The sequence below is a fragment of the Myodes glareolus genome, chromosome 1, assembly GCF_982192425.1.
Source record: "Myodes glareolus chromosome 1, mMyoGla1.1, whole genome shotgun sequence".
In the NCBI taxonomy this organism is placed as follows: Eukaryota; Metazoa; Chordata; class Mammalia; order Rodentia; family Cricetidae; genus Myodes; species Myodes glareolus.
The window spans coordinates 79,093,175-79,109,513 of NC_142026.1; the positions used below are offsets into that span (position 1 = coordinate 79,093,175).

General features: G+C 41.2%; 2 protein-coding genes across 2 annotated transcripts in view; one reads left to right on the plus strand and one right to left on the minus strand.

Annotated features, from left to right (window-relative positions):
- The window catches only part of LOC146895926 (uncharacterized), a 76,271-nt gene that overhangs the window by 22,760 nt on the left and 37,172 nt on the right, over positions 1–16,339 (plus strand). Inside the window, exons 2-4 of the mRNA XM_087897751.1 lie at positions 7,126–7,306; positions 14,987–15,047; positions 16,046–16,172. Coding sequence (XP_087753877.1) covers positions 7,126–7,306; positions 14,987–15,047; positions 16,046–16,172 — 369 coding nt within the window. The remainder of the gene's footprint in view (positions 1–7,125; positions 7,307–14,986; positions 15,048–16,045; positions 16,173–16,339) is intronic.
- LOC146895927 (large ribosomal subunit protein eL29-like) lies at positions 10,890–12,047 on the minus strand. Its single transcript, XM_087910494.1, has 3 exons — positions 11,585–12,047; position 11,345; positions 10,890–11,084 (listed from the first exon to the last, which is right to left on the minus strand). The coding sequence occupies exons 1-3, from the start codon at positions 11,953–11,955 to the stop codon at positions 11,010–11,012; spliced, it is 447 nt and encodes a 148-aa protein (XP_087766620.1). The 5' UTR covers positions 11,956–12,047; the 3' UTR covers positions 10,890–11,009.

Here is a 16,339-nt window from a genome sequence, read left to right on the forward strand (position 1 = left end):
TAAGGTATTTTTTGATCCCCATAATATTATCAATGCCCCTAATCAACAGGAAGTAGCATAGAAAACTACGTACACATTCCCCCAAAATGAATTATAGACGCTTGTCTTTATTTAACATGTTGGTTACCAGTTATTATGGATAATAACCAGAAAAAGGGCTAGACAAAGGAGATTAAATTCAGGTTCTGGTTTGAAAAGAACAAAAAGGAGAGACACATTGGAGCACTGGACTGAGCTCCAAAAGCCCAGAAGAAGAGTAGAAGGAGGGAGAACATGAGCAAGGAGTCAGGACTGTGATAGGTGCATCCACCCACTGAGACAGTGTGACTGATCTAATGGGAGCTCACCAAGGCCAGCTGGACTGGGACTGAATGAGCATGTGATCAGACTGGACTCTGTGAGTGTGGCTGACAATGAGGGCTGACTGAGACTCAAGTCAATGATAATGGCACTGGGTTTTGATTCTACTGCATGTACTGGCTTTTTGGGAGCCTAGTCTGTTTGGATGCACACCTTCCTAGACCTGGATGGAGAGGGGAGGGTGTAGTATGACGGTCGGCTTGTTGGGGTTTCTGTTCCACCCGGTACCCCACAGCCAGCAACTCCCAAGGAAAATCAATCATACAGAGATCTCTATAAGTTATAAAGCTGATTGGCCCATTAGGTCAGGCTACTTATTAGCTCTTATAACTTATGTTATCCCATTATCCTTATCTACATTAGCACATGGCTCAGTACCTTTTCCAGCGGGGCAGCTTACATCTTTCCTCTCCGGTGGTCTGGGCAGAACTGGAGAGGGAGCTTCCTGCTTGCTAGAATACTCCCAGTCTTTTTGCTCCACCCCTACTTCCTGTCTGGCTTTCCCGCCTATACTGCCTGCCTGGCCAATCAGCGTTTTATTAAAATATGATTGACAGAATACAGACAATTCTCCCACACCAGGAGGGCCTTGGACTTCCCACATGGAAGGGCACCCTGACTTTTCTTATGACTGGAGAGGGAGGGAGAGAGAGAGGGGGTAGAGTGAGAGGGAAATGGGAGGAGGGGAGGAGGTGGAAATTTTAATAAATAAATAAATAAATAAATAAATAAATAAATAAATAAATGGGATAATGCTCTTATAACCTGTAAAGAGTAGACACCCACATTGGTTTAATAAAACACTGATTGGCCAGTAACCAGTCAGAAAGTATAGGTGGGGCCACCAGACTAGAAGAATTCTGGGAAGAAGAATGGTAGAAACATAGTCACCTGCCAGATGCAAAGGAAGCAAGATGAGAATGTCTTGCTGAGAAAAGGTACCATCCTCATGGCTAAACATAGATAAAAATTATTGGTTAATTTAAGTTATAAGAGTTAGTTAATAATAAACCTGAGCTAATAGGCCAAACAGTTTATAATTAATATAAGCTTCTGTGTTTTTCTTCGCAACTGAATGGGTGCAGGACAGGTTGGGACAGAAATTTCATGCTACACAGGGGTCTTCAATGCTTCAAAGCAATGTGCTTGGAAATGTTCTACATAAATGTTTATAGATCTAAATTCCAAGACAACCAAGATTAAAGTTCCTCCATTCAGTGAATAAATGAAGAATCAATAGATAAGTGATTGTGTCCTCATCATCAGAGTCACTAGATTCTAAGAGGAGTGATAGGATACAAAATCCCTTGTCAATGTTCTATGGCACAGTATCAGTCTATTCAACCAGATTTTTTTTTAAAAAAAAATTACATGTTTGTTGCAGCTGCTGTTGTGGGTGGGGAGTGTGTTTATGGGTGATAGAGGACAATTTACAGGAGTCGGTTTTCTCCTAATATGTGATTTCTGACCCACATCAGATCTTCATGCTTGGGAGTAGGCACCATTTTACAAATGAGCCACCTTTCTTGTCCAGATTGTTTATTTGTAGTTAGAAACTCTTTTCAGAGCATCCCTTGTAACTCAGAAAAGAATGGCATTAAAGAAAAATGAGAGAAGAAGAAAGGTCAGGAAATCAAACATGCTTTTTTTTTTCTTTTTGGTTACTTGAAACTTCCTTTCTCCAACTATTCCAGGCTGGGCTTGAACACATGACATTCCCTAATCTGGTTTCAGATTACAACCCTCCTGCACCAACCTTGCAAGTCCTGATGACACAACTGTCTTTGGAGACCATCTGATGTTGAACTCAACAGAGAGCTTAGCTATCTCTTCCTCCCCAGTGATCCTTGTCATCTTTTGTGTCTGATAACATTCGTACTGGCTGTTGGCAAGGCTCCTAATGTAACTAAACTGAGATAGGTCCTGGCTGCCACAGCCCTAAAGTTATGAATGTGACCAATTTTATTCCAAACCTGGTATTACAGGCCTGTTCCCTTGAGTCTGCCCTAAAAAATTTTTTTTTGATATAGGGTCTCAATAGGTTGCCCAGGTGGTTTTTGGCTTTACTATATAGCCTGGCTGGCACTGGGATCCTCCTCCTACTTCAGTATCCCAAGTAGTTGTGCTTAGAGTCATGTGCCACTATGATACACAGATATGTAATTTTTAATTTTTTTTTTGAGATAGGATCTCAATCTAAAGTAATGCAGGCTTCAAACTTAAAACAGTTCTCCTGCTTCAGTCTCCAAAGTCATGGAATGAATAGGATAAGCTTCCATGTCTGGTTTTTGATAGTGTTTGTTTAGGTTTTTAATTTGTTCTTTGTTTCATTGAGCTATTGCCTAATGTAGCTCAGGACCTTGCTATGTACACTAGGATGACATTAAACACCTTATCCTCCAACTTCCACCTCCCAAGTCCTTCAATTCAGGAAGATGGTACAGTACCCCATGTGTTTGGATTTAATACAGATGTAGTTTTAATCACTATAGATCTTGAGTTATTTTGCAACTCCTGATCTTCTGCCTCCATCTCCAGAGTGCTGGAATTGCTCAGGCAGATTATATCAGTCAGTTGCAGATAGTCAGTTTGATTTTTATTTGTGTATGTGTTAATTTGAGGCTGGATGACATGCAGCCCAGGCTGGCTTGAACTCAATATGTGTTCAAGGAGTGCGAGGATCATAGCATACATGACCATGCCTTGTCTTATTAACTTCTGGGGATCCAACCAAGGGTTTCTTGGATATCAGGAAAACATTTGTGTAATGTTCACTGAAGGAACTGGTGAACAGTATTGCAGAGTAACTTCACCACTTCACATGTGCCCAGCAATGCTTCAATGACCCAGGTTTGCTGCATCTTAATTCAAGTCCATAGACACCTTCTTTATTGTAAAATCTCATTTGTAAAAATCTCATATTGTAAAAATCTCATTTGGCCACTCCCTCTGTGACATATAGCAATATTTTATCTTTTTGAGGTTGACACAACACTGCAATTTTGATTCTGCTGTTATCATTTCTTTACTATTTTAGGTGTACATGTCAAGAGCCTCCCATGCTGTTTTTATGGAGACTCTGAGGGCCTCTACTGTGGTTTACTCTGATTACCTAAAAATTCTTTATGTGCATTCAAAAGATTTGAGACCAGGAACATATCACCTGTCACCTGACATGATCCAAAAGACCTTCTTTGTCAGGCAATGGTGGAGTATGCTTTTAATCCCAGCACTTGGGACAAGAGGCATTTCTTTGTGAGTTGGAGGCCAGCTGGTTTACAAAATGAGTTCCAGGACAGCAAGGACCACACAGAGAAAGAGGAAACAGTGTTCATCTATACAAAAAGGTTATAGAACACCCAGCAACTTTGGGCTACCTACATCCCTGTGTCCGCCTCATGTCTGAGTCACCTGACTATGGGGATAATAGTTGCAATTCTGCTGTTGACAGCTGCACAGTGTGGTTAAAGATACAGGCCTCAGAATCAGGTGTGGCAGTACACACTTGTGGTCTCAGCACTCTGGAGATGGAGACAGGAGGATGGGACTCCAAGGTCATTTTTGGGAACTTAATGAGATTCAGAACAGCCTAGATAAAGAAATGAATTGCCAGGTGCTGTAGATCAATTGGTAGAATGCTTGTCTAGGATTCCTGAAGGTCAGGTTTCCATCCTCAATGCCACATAAATTGTCCATAGTGGTGTATCTGTTGTCTCATCTCAAGGCTTAGGAGTAATGAGGATCAAAAGCTCAAGGTCTAAGAAGCCTGAGCTGTCAGATATCCTGACTCAAAAGAACAAAACAAGAAACAAACAAACAAACTAAAACCCTGAAAGCAAAAAACTCATCAGTGAATATATGCAATGGAAAATATTTCAATCTTTCACAGGGTTTCTGAGTGTGTGAGTGGGGTGGGGTATCTATTTTACTTCCACTTTCCAATAACATTTGCTGGGGACTGGAGGACACCAGACTGATAGAATTAACTCTCAGGAGAAGGCTTTCAGGGTCTGTCTATTCTCTGTAATGGAGCAGGAATAGCTCCAAACTGCTTCTACCCCATAGGCCTCATCAGGACAGTTCACTAACAGGAGTAGAAATCATGGGCATTTGAACAACTTCTTCAAGTAGCTAGCTTGTGCCTTCAGAATCTGTTTGGGCCTTATCTCTATATACTTCTTCCATTTGATAATAGATTTCTGCTGTACATATCCTACTGTATGAGTTGGTGGGTTCAATAACATTCATGATGGGCAGCATGGCTCATGGTAAGGTGGTTGCCCACTGTCAAACATTCAGTTTCTCCCAGTGACTGGGATTAAAGGCATATGCTTGCATGCTTTGCCATATTTATTTTTGAAAATGATTCTCTGGAAACTAGTGACAGACACTGGAAAGGTCTTTAATTTTCTTATTTAATTAATTAAATGTCCCAATTCTTCAAAGTTCCTATTCTTGTATGTTATTAAGCTTTGTTCTTTTCATGTGTATGCACGCGTGCCTGTGTGTGTGTGTGTGTGTGTGTGTGCGTGTGCGTGTGTGTATGTAGACTATGTAGCACAGGCTTTAAAACTCACAGTGATCTCCTTAACTCTGTTTCCAGATTGCTGATACTAAAGTACTGTGATACCACACATAGCTTGAAAAATCATTTTTGTGGGCTAAATCTCTCCTTCTTATGGTGGCCAGGTAGGCCAGGAGGTCGTGTCAGAACACCTGATACTGGAGATACAGATAGTAGTGAGCTTCTAGATATACTAAAAATGGAAGGTGGATGCTCTGAAAGAATCCTCAGTGCTCTTAACTAGTAAGGCATTTTCCATCCTATGTTTTCTTTTCCTGATTATGTTTCCTGTCCAAAGCTGTCCCGCGCTACCATCTCGCCAGCAAGAATGACGCGGCACACTCAGGATCCTTCTGCAGAAAAGCTTTAATGCGTCTTGAGAGAGAGAGCATAAGCTTCCAAAGCAGAGACCCAGAATGAGGGGAACCCATCCCTTATATAGGAAACAGTCCTCGCTTCAGACGTGTCACTCTTGGATTGGTCTGCTGCCCATCAACCCAGATGACGCCTTGGGAGTAGGGAGGAACGCAGCAGTGGAAAGTTACCAAGCACATGTGCATTATAGTCCCACTGTCTCTGCTTCCCCAATGCTGGGATTAAAGGCGTGTGCTACAACACCTTGAACTCACAGAGATCTGTCTGTCTCTGCCTCCCAGGCATTGGGATTAAAGGTGTGTACTACCACACCTTGAGGTCACAGAGGTCAATCTACCTCTACCCCTTGAAGTAATGGAGAATGTGGTTGCCCTCCACACAAAGCAGCCTAGTAGGGTGAGACATCTGATGCTGATTCAAAAGTACAATTATCATTCATTTGAGAGAATAGGCCTCACACAGAGATTAGCTCCCTGATTGTTTATCCAATAACGTATGGTCAGCCAATTTTCCACAGATGTACAGTCAACAAAAATGGACACAGCGTGTTGTAGTCATGTAATTCAGCATATATTCACCCATACTAAACGAGGAAAAATGTGGAAGGGAGGGGGAAATGGAGAAATAAAAGGGAAATTGATGTAATATTTTTATTTATCAATTTATGGTAATAAATTTTAAGTAAAAAGAGGGATAGAGAGATAACTCAGCAATTAATAGCACTAGGTGTTGTTACAGGCGACCCAGGTTCCATTTCTAGGACCCACGTGCTAGCTAACCATTTGAGGCAACTCCAGTCCCAGGCATCTCCTGCCTTCTTCTGTCCTCAGTAAGTACTGGGCAGGCACAGACACATGCTAGCAAAACACTATATAAGCAATTTTTTTTAAAAAAAATGCTTACAAAACAGAAAGATTGAAATCTCTACAGGGATGACATAGCCCCAAGACACAGAGCAGCCAGGGCTAGTTACAATGAACTCCTTTTGGTCTTGCATGGAAGCAGCTGTGGCCCTCCCACTGAGCCAGCCTGCTCAGAGGCAAAAGCAGTTTTATTCTGAGGGTCAGAGAGCTCATCATAACCGTCAATCTAAGAACAGAATATTCCGTGCTGATAAGTCACTTTTCCTTGATGTTTTCTGTATTTGTGTTCTCTGACTTTTGTATCTGTGAGAACTGTGGCATTGGTACAGTCATCTTTTACATGGGACATCAAGATTGACAGGTTACATAGGCTCCAAAGCCAATTTACTTTCTCTGTAAGCCTGATTTTCAGCTAAGACCTGTGGTACAAGATAAACATGCCAGACCATTTCTTTCCGTCTTTTCTATAATTTATATGTTTCTACATTACTTTGTAGTAAGAATGCACCTAAATGTTTCTGCTTTAACACTGTGATCATGTTCAGAAATGGATTTGTTAGCTGATCCTGCTTAGGATTAACCAGGTAAAAACTACCATCAGTTCACCTGACCTCATTGTGAAGCCACATAATAACAAACCGCTCCTTTTGGGTCCTTAAATCTCTCTTTAGTTGTTAAATATTCTGGACACTCTTCCACCTGTGTGACAGGGAATCACTCCACTGCACATAGTATAGTGGGCTGTACAATTTGTGCCCAGAACAAAGAAGGGGAAGAGCCTGTGGAGAGCAGGAAGACAGCAGGATCTGCAGTTGTTGCCAGGGGCAAGTGCTATTGAAATGCATTTATCTGCTGCTGTAGGAAAGGTCTTTCGCAGGGTCAAGAATCGTCCTGCTGTGTCTTTAAGCACAGTATAACCCTATGGGAGGTGCTCTTGTCACTCAAGCTTCATTTGCCAATCAGGCTCTCCAGGCGACCTGACGTCAGAAGTTGTGCGGGATCCTTCCGGTAGCCTGTTTCAGGCTTGGCTTGGAAGTGAAGCTGACTCCAGTAATTTCCTCTGCTGTGTTGCGTGTTCTGTGCTTAGGTTTCTGATGCAGGGAGCTGAACAAAGAGTATGGGCGATCAAGAAAACCACGACATGGTGAGCTTGGGGCTGTTATTCCCAGACTAGGAGGAGCGGTCTCTTGTGCGAGGGGAGCGACTGTGGTGGTTCCTCCCCTGCCTGGGTAGGAGCCAGTGGCCAAACTTAGAGATTAGCATGTTCCTGCCTGGTCTGGCATGGTCCGGCATAGTCCTGCTGGTCCAGCATGCCCCAGTGTGGGTCTGCATTGTCCTGTGTGGTCCTGAGCGGTTCTGTGTATTCTTTGCCATTCGCTGGGTCTCTCTGGCAGTCTCTGAGTAACTTCACTATGCCGGTTGCGTCTGCGCATTGGATTGGGACTGTTGTTTGAAATATCCTTGTTGTTGACATCACTGTGAAATGCCGGCGCCCTTAGTGCTTGTGTTGTCGCTATGGAACACATATTTGCCAGAATCAGAGAGTGCTGGTCTCTCTAATATCTTCCATAAGTTCAACAGTTTTAACATTTAACTTTCATGTTTAGGATCGATCTGGAGTTAATTTTGTGGAGCTTGTAAAATGGTATCTCCTTTGTAGAGTAGCACTCTACTGCTAACCTGTGATGTAGAAGAGTAGAATTGATGGGGTAAGGACTTTCCAGTTCCTAGGAAGTATCGAGTCACGAGGTAGAATTTAGGTAAAGGAGTACTGCATTCCAATTACCCCCCAAATAAGCAGCAGCTAACCAAGCCTGTTGGAGTTAGTGTGATAAGATGTAAATGTTTGTCCCCCAGGATTAAGCAGCTATATTCCCATAAAAAAGGAGATCAGCCTGATTTTCAACCAGCAGAGAGTGTCCCCCCCCCATTAAAAAAGCAACCTTTAGCCCGGGTGGCACACGCCTTTTGTCCCTGCATCTTTATGAGTTCAAGGCCAATCAGGCGTACTAGAGTGAGTTCCAGAACAGCCAAGGCTACACAGAGAAACCCTGTCTTGAAAAAAGAAAATAAGAATAAAACCAGCCTCTAAATCCTGCTCAAGGGACCCTTACAGGGACACAATTAATGTAAAGACTTCGTGTGATGTAAAGGTACAGTAATTCTACAACAGTGACGTCTCCAGTCTTTCAGAAAAGCACTTTTGAGTCAAGGTCTTCTATGTTCCTTGAGGTGGACTTGGACTCTGTCTGTACCCCGCAGGGCATTGCCCTTGTTATGCTCCTGACTAACCACACTAAAGCTGGCATTACACACCTGCAGCACAAGAGTATTAAGATTACAAGTTTGAGTCACATAGGGGACCGTCTGTTGCAGAACAGGGAAAGGGTTTGTGTGTGGAACACGGCTTCTTCCTTCAGACCAGAAGAGGAGGAACAGTGTACTGTCCACACTGTAGGAGAAAACAGACTAGACAGCAGCTAGATCACAGAGTGAAGTTGAAGGCAGTGGGCTACAGGGGTCTCCATTACAATGAGGGACTGCTGAGACATAGAGAGTGACTTTCTCTGTAATTTCCCTGATGTGTTAATTCCTTCCATGTGACTGAAGACAGATAGAATTGGAGGGTGTACATTTTAGGGAGGTTAACTGGAACTACTAAGTATTCAGTTTCTAATTAGCAAACTCTCCTGTACAGATATGTGCAAGTCTGGTTGACACAGCTAATTCAGCTGAGTTTTGAGACACAGGCCTTTGGCTGTAACTCCATGTGTTAGCTTACAACACTCTGTGGCTAACATGTACATGGGACAAAGTCATATACTCTTTTATGAATGGCATTCCCTCTACCAGGGTAGTGCCTACTCCATTTCAAAGTCAGTAGAACTAAGTGTTTTTCCAATTATTTTTATTATTTTAAGACAGCAATTATTTGCATCATTTTTAAATTTCATTTTATTTAAATGCATCACTGGTCTCTTTTCCTAATTTCCAATATTTCCAAGTTTAAGAATTTCATTCCATTTTTCCTTAAGTTCTGCTTATTTATATGTTTACTTGTATCAGTTTAGAGCAGTGTTTCTCAAACTTGGGGGTCATGTTTCCCTTTTGGGGATCAAAAGACTTTATTACAGGACTGGCCTCACACCATCGGTAAACACAGATATGTATGTTATAATTCTTTACTGTAGCAAAGATATAGTTATGAAGTAGCATTGAAAATAGTTTTATGGTTTCGGGGTCACCACGTCGTGAGGAACAGTATTAAAGGGTCACAGCATGCGGAAGGTTGAGAACTACTTGTTTAAATCAATTTCTTCTGTAGCTCAGGCTCGCTTTACACTATATAACTGAGAATTGTTTTGAACACCTAATGCTGCCTCTCCTTCCCAGGGCAGGGAAGATGGTCCTACAGCTCCTTCTAAGCTGTCCTAGACTGGTCTTTAGGAGGAAAATAGACCAGTGAATGAGTATCCTATAACTTCTCTAGATTTTAATGTGAATTTGCAAATGAAGTGGGACCTGTGTATGAACTGAGTTCACTGACAAACTGTAATATAGGTGTAGTTTCAGTGGAGAAAGGGGTGGGCCTTAAGGAGGGTGAGAACTTTCCTGCTTTGATAGTAGTTGACATTAGCAATGAGTAGTGATATAATCGATTTTTGATGATCAATACATGTTCTCACTGGCATTCCTTGGGTTCGCAGACCAGATGATCAAGAATCTGGATAAAGAATTAAATTTTCATAAAACTAATTACTGTAATTACACCAGTTCAACCTAAATAGAAGAACTGGATAAAATGTTACTGTGTTTATTACTGTGTTTTCCAGGTGTAAGATGTATACCCTGAGAGAAAGGATGTGAGTAGGGCTTGGTGGGCTCTAATACAACTCCCTAGTTTCTGGAGCACATGGCCATAAGCCTGTTTCATCCTTTTAACAGAATTATTTGGAATTATAATTACATTGTTCCACATCTCTTTTCTGCCTCCAAGCCCTCCCAAAGACCCTTCATTGTGTTCTAATCCATGACCTCTTTTTGTTTAACAACAGTTACTGTTTGAATGTGACTTGTATTTGGTTGCAGGACCTCACAGCTATGAAGTAAAGGGTTGACAACACTGGCCACGGAGTGTGTAATTGAATGTACATGCATAGGACCCTGTGCCTTGGAAGAGGAGCAGGAAATGATCCGGGAGAATGGTAGATTTTATGAAACAACAAAATTCCCAGATTTGGGTCCTCTCTGACCTTAGTGTGGCAGGACAAACCTGAGAGGGTTTTTGCTCTCTGAGTCATTTTATCTCTGCTTACCCAGTTTGGTAACTGCAGATGTCGTGAAGCCCAGCTAGGTGGTGTTAGCTAAGGACTCTAGCTAGGGACTCTGGAAAAGCTTAACAATGAAGAACACCAGTGGGAGCTATCTTACACGTTCTCTCCAGGATTCTCCTACTTTTGTGCTGTAGGGAGGTGTAAGGAAGATGACAACCATAGCATGGCTAATTTGGTGGCCACTGTCACCAGACCAGGAAGAACAAATTAGCTGAGCTGTCAAGGTTGCTTGTACTGGCATGGACAATGAGCCAGACTGAGGTTCTGTTGGTCCCTGTGGTGACTTGTGTAGTACCCTTGGCTACTGAGATTTGTTCACTTTGGATTCCTTGGGTAGGGTGAGGCTCTGCCATCCTGGCATGGGAGACTGTGTACTTTATTTATTTATTTATTTATTTAGATCTTGCCTCAAGTTTATTTGTAAAAACAGCATAAGGTCCTGATCATCTACAAATACTGTGTAGATATTCACACCAGTCCATCTGTCTTCACATTGGCAGACTGAGACCTTTTTTATGGGGCCTTCACAGGGTCCTGGACACCTTTGGGAACCTGAGCTGCAGCTGAGGCCTCTGCCTTGGCTTGAACCTTGGGTGTGGAGGGCCGGACCACATTCTCCATTGCTTCTAGGAACAAAGGTAGAGATTGACCTCTGTGACCCCAAGGTGTGGTGGTACACGCCTTTAGTCCTGATGCCTGGGAGGCAGAGGCAGATTAACCTCTGTGACCTCAAGGTGTGGTAGTACACGCCTTTGGTCCCAATGCCTGGGAGGCAGAGACAGGCAGATCTCTGTGAGTTCAAGGTGTTGTAGCACACGCCCTTAATTCCAGCGCAGGTGCTTGGTAACTCTCTACTGCTGCGTCCCTGCCTACTCCCGAGGCATCATCTGGGATAATGGGCAGTGGACCAATCCAAGAGTGACGCGTCAGAAACGAGGACTGTTTCCTTTATAAGGGCTGGGTTCCCCTCATTGGGGTCTCCGCCATGTAAGCTTATGCTCTCCCTCTCAAGACGCATAAAAGCTTTACTGCAGAAGAATCCTAAGTGCCCCGCATCGTTCTTGCTGGCGAGACTGGGCGTGGGACACTTGGGTTTTGTTTTTTGGAGCCTATGACCCCTGGCCATATAGCTTCTAATCCGCTTCCCAAGCTTGGGGTGAGCAATCAACGCGAGCCGGGTGAGTTTGCGGGTGGGGCCCTTTGGCACCTTGGGCTTCACCACCTTGGGCTTCACCAGGGCCTTGATGGCCTCTGCTCGGGCACTCATGGCCTTTGCATTATTCGCCTGAATCTTCTTCAGGCCTTTCTTGTTGTGCTTCTTGGCAAAGCGCATGTTCCTCAGGAACTTGGGGTCGACGCCCTTGAGAGATTCGTATCTTTGTGACCGCGGTTTCTTGATGCCATTTCTGTGCCATTTCCGGGACTGGTTGTGTGTGGTGTGGTTCTTGAACTTGGCCATGGCTGGACCTGCAGGAGAGACTAAGATGAGGGCTGGGGCTACTCAGATCCGGCCACCTGTCACCTTGAGGGTAACTGGCGGCTCCCGAAACGCCTGCGACCGGAAGAGGAGACTGTGTACTTTAATATCACTGTCTCATGCTTTGTAATTGAGAATTGCTTTGAACAATCTTGCCTCTGTTCCCCAGTGCTGGGTAGACAATCCTGCAACTCTTTCCAGTGTCGGCCTTGAGTGATCAGTGAGAAGGAAAAATAATCCAGTTAATGAGTGACCACCAATCTCATCGACTTTTAGTGAGGACTTATAAATGAAGAGGGACCTGTGCAAGAACCGGGTTCATAGACCAACTTTGAAGGTGGTGGAGTCACAGTACAGTGAGAGGCAGAATGGTGGTTGAGAGCTTTCCTCTTTCAACAGTAGTTGAGATTATCTTTGGAATCAGATAATCAATTTTAGATGCCCCATAAATGTCCTGATTGGCCATTTCTTGGGGTCCATAGACCAGGGCAATCAAGAATCTGGAAAAAGAATGACCTTATCATGAAACCAAATAGCTATAGTTCAACCAAAATAGATTTGTGTATAATGTTTTAATCCTGCCTAATGAGACTGTTATTTTTCTGGTTTTAGATGTCAATTTTGTATCATCTGATATAAATTCAGTGGTTTTTGTATGCAAAACAATTTTTCTGTATATTGCAAATCTATAGCTGTGTTCAGGAGTTCGTTAAAATCCCTCAGTACCATGAGAATAGCATATAATTCTGACTTTAGGACAGACTCATAAGTGATTTGATCCACTTTACTTAAATTTTCTGATTTGTAACCTGCCTTTCCTGATTTGTTTTTAATATTATAGAATGTAGGGGCTCTAGTTATTTATATTTCCTGTACAATGGAAGGAAAGATCCAGCTAAGTCTCTTCAAGCTATAGCTTGAATTTTCTGACTTTGGGGATATTTGTTGTTAATCTCATCCCAAAATTACTAAACATTCTTTGCCAGGGTTCATTTTGTGCCCATAACTTGTGGGTTTCATCCTTATTAAATAAAAGGTACTATAATTTCTACTCAGTCTAGTCTGCTAGTTGACAAAGTCTCAATTTTTCTGTCAGAATTATCTCAGAGACCTTATCTATATAAGTTTTCAATGGTTTTCCTTGGTTTATGTGGTAAAAATAGTCATTCTAAGATATTATCTTACCTCTGCATTAAAATTCCTGTAGGGAAATATTTGGAGGGTAATATGACCAGAACGTAGTTAAGATGCGGATCCACATGTTCCACATGTACTTTCTGTAGTTTCTTTTCTGTCAAAGTCTATTCTCTCTCAGCTTCAGCTGATAATTTTCTGGGACTATTTAAATCCTTGTGACCATCTAAGATTTTGTTTACATTAATCAGTCCTTCAGATTTTAACCAAGTAGTAGGCCAAAGATTTGAAATGTCTCCTAGCAATGTTTGAAAATTATTTAAAGCCTGCGAATCAGTCTAATTTGCACTTTAGGGGTCTAATTTTTTGTCAACCTATTTGATAGCCTAAATAATTGGTAGATATTTCTTTTTTATTTTCCAGGAGCAATTTGTAATCCCCAACAAGACAACATTTTCTTTACTTCTTTAAACATTCTTTCTAAAGTGTCTATACATTTGAATCAGATAGTAAAATGTCATCCATATAATGGAAAACTCTAGAATTAGGACATTGCTTACATATTATTTTGATTGACTGCCATATAAAATGGATCACTATTTAATAGTCCCTGTGGGAAAATCTTACATTGATACCATTTTCCAGATTTCTTTTAAACAACAAATGCAGGAGTATTCCAAGGGCTGGTTGATTCTTCAATTTGCTGAGCATTTATGTGCTCCTGTAACAGTGTTCTAAAGTCTTCAGTTTCTCTGTTGTTAATGGCTTTTGTGCAGCCCATTTAGGTTTGTCTGTCAACCCTTTTAAAGTTAAGACTGTTGGTGTCTTTGAAAGATCAACAGCTGTTGTGCCCTGTTCTTGTACAACCTGAATGTTTGGTGACTGTTTATAATATCTTGTAATATTTTTTCCAGTAACATATGTTAATTGATTGTTTGTTTCTCAGGTTGGGCAAATGTTAGTCTGAGTATTCTGTTGCTGTAACAAATCGTGTTCTCCCAAATTCATTGCTATTTTAGCCACATGTCTTTAATTTTCTTCTCTGTCTTTCAGGCCCTATACATCTTGTGTTCTGTTTCACCTGAGATAAAATTCCAGTTGTGTTTTGGAAAGATATGACTTGTTTTCTGATTTTACAAGATGTGACAATCAGAGTTTATCCTGAGTTCAGAAGAGATTTTGAAAATTTGAATGGAATAGAGACTGTTGGAGACTCTGAGGATAATTGAAGTGGTTAATTGTATTTTCTTCATGAATGACCATGAGCCTGTTGTGTCTTGGGTCTGAATGTAGTTGATTGAATTCAATAACTTCTAGACAGATGATATATTTGAACATGTGTCTCTACTTGGTGGCTCTCTTTAGGGGTGCCGGTGGAACCTTAAGTAGGATAAACTCTTCTGGATGAAATTACTCACTCAGGATTGGAGATGAGGGCTCTTAGCCTTAGTGTGTGTGTGTGTCTACTGTGTTGTGGTTGAAACTGATCAAGCCAGTTTCCTTCTTGTTCTTTCATGACACCACCAGCGTTATAGATTTTACCCCTAAGTTATATAACATACAGTAGAAACCATTGCTGTTGAATGGCTTAACCATTTCGGTAGCATGCTGTATTTATTTTCTTAGTTATGTATTTGAAGACAATGTTTGTCTGTGTAGCTCTTGTTGTCCTGAAAGTAGCTCTGTAGACTTAGAAGGTCTCCAGGTTAGAGATCTACCTGACTTTGTCTCCCAATGCTGGGATTAAGGGTGGGCCAACATTCCTGGGTTTTGTTTTGTTTTTATATTTTTGGTGATGGACCTGGAATGTATGTTTTTGTACATGTTGAGTATGTCCTGTTGTACTAAGCTCCACCAACATCTTCAATTTTGATACTAGGCAGAGGGTATCATTCCTGACACTAATACTGCCTGGGTCTTCTGAGTCATTGGATTTGCAGGTGTGTGACATTTTCTCTGCCTGTTGCATTTGCTTTGAATTCTTTTTAAATGAATGAGTCTTTTATTTGCATTTATGGATGTGTACCCCATGGGTGTCTTGTCCTCATAATTATCAAATGATAACTTCAGAACCTCTGAGCTTAGATATTGGATAGTTGTAATTCCCCACATAAGCACTGGCTTTTAAACCCACCACATGGAAGACCATATGATCTCTTTATTGCTGAGCCATCTTACGTCCTTTATGTTGATTATTTATTATTTATTATAAAATAATTATTTTATAATAATTCAATATAATAAATAATTATTTATTATTATGATTAATTATCAACATTTACATTGGTCAGGTCTTCATCTGTTTAAACCTTCAGTTCTTTTCATTAACATCTTGTTATTGTTACACTTTAGAAAGGTACTTTAGGTTTCTGGAAGATGAATACAGAACTGGAGTGAGTGCATAACTCTTTGTAGGAATTTCAGTAAAAGAAAAAAACAAACCACTGAGTTCTTTCTATCTTTTTGTTTGTTTGATTTTTGCAGGGGAGACAGGATCTAAATATATACTTCTGATTGTGCTGGAATTGATTGTATAAATGAGAGTAGCTTTTAATTCAGAGGCAGACCTATCTGTCTCTGCTTTCTGAGTGCTGCAATTAAAAGTATGAGCCAGTACAACTTTTTTTTTGCAGTTGGAATTGTTCATACAATTTCTCTAATGCATACTCAGTACTACTGATCTGTTTACTCATCTCTCTATGTCTGTTAATACACTTTTCTCTAGCAAGGTGATATCTCATTTAAAGGGTTCAAAAATGACAAAGGTGACCATCCTCTTCAGTTTTCTTCTAAACTGACTTGGTGATTGCAATAGCGTTTCTGTGTCGTGGAATATGTGTGTATAGCATGAGAATTAAATATCAATATTTTCAAAGAAGTGTACATTTACTATGTTTTCAGTATCATTTTCTTTGTCCACATCTATGGGATATTTTAGAATGTAGTGACCTATGATGATGTGCATGTTGACTTCACCCGGGAAGAGTGGGCTTTGTTGGATCCTTCCCAGAAGAGTCTCTACAATGACGTGATGCTGGAGACCTGTAGGAACCTCACTGCTATAGGTAAGACTGTTAATTTTCCTTCACATTTTAAAATAATGGAACAACTTTTTTTTGGTTATTGATGTTCTTCTGTAATTATGATTGAAACTGTGGAAGGATGATATGAAAAAAATCAGGCATGGTTCTCAAGTTCACTGATAATAATTTAAATTTTGCACAATTTCAAA

Bases quoted from the DNA above. Each gene is read 5' to 3' on its own strand.
- LOC146895927 (XM_087910494.1), bottom strand. From the start codon at position 11,955: ATGGCCAAGTTCAAGAACCACACCACACACAACCAGTCCCGGAAATGG.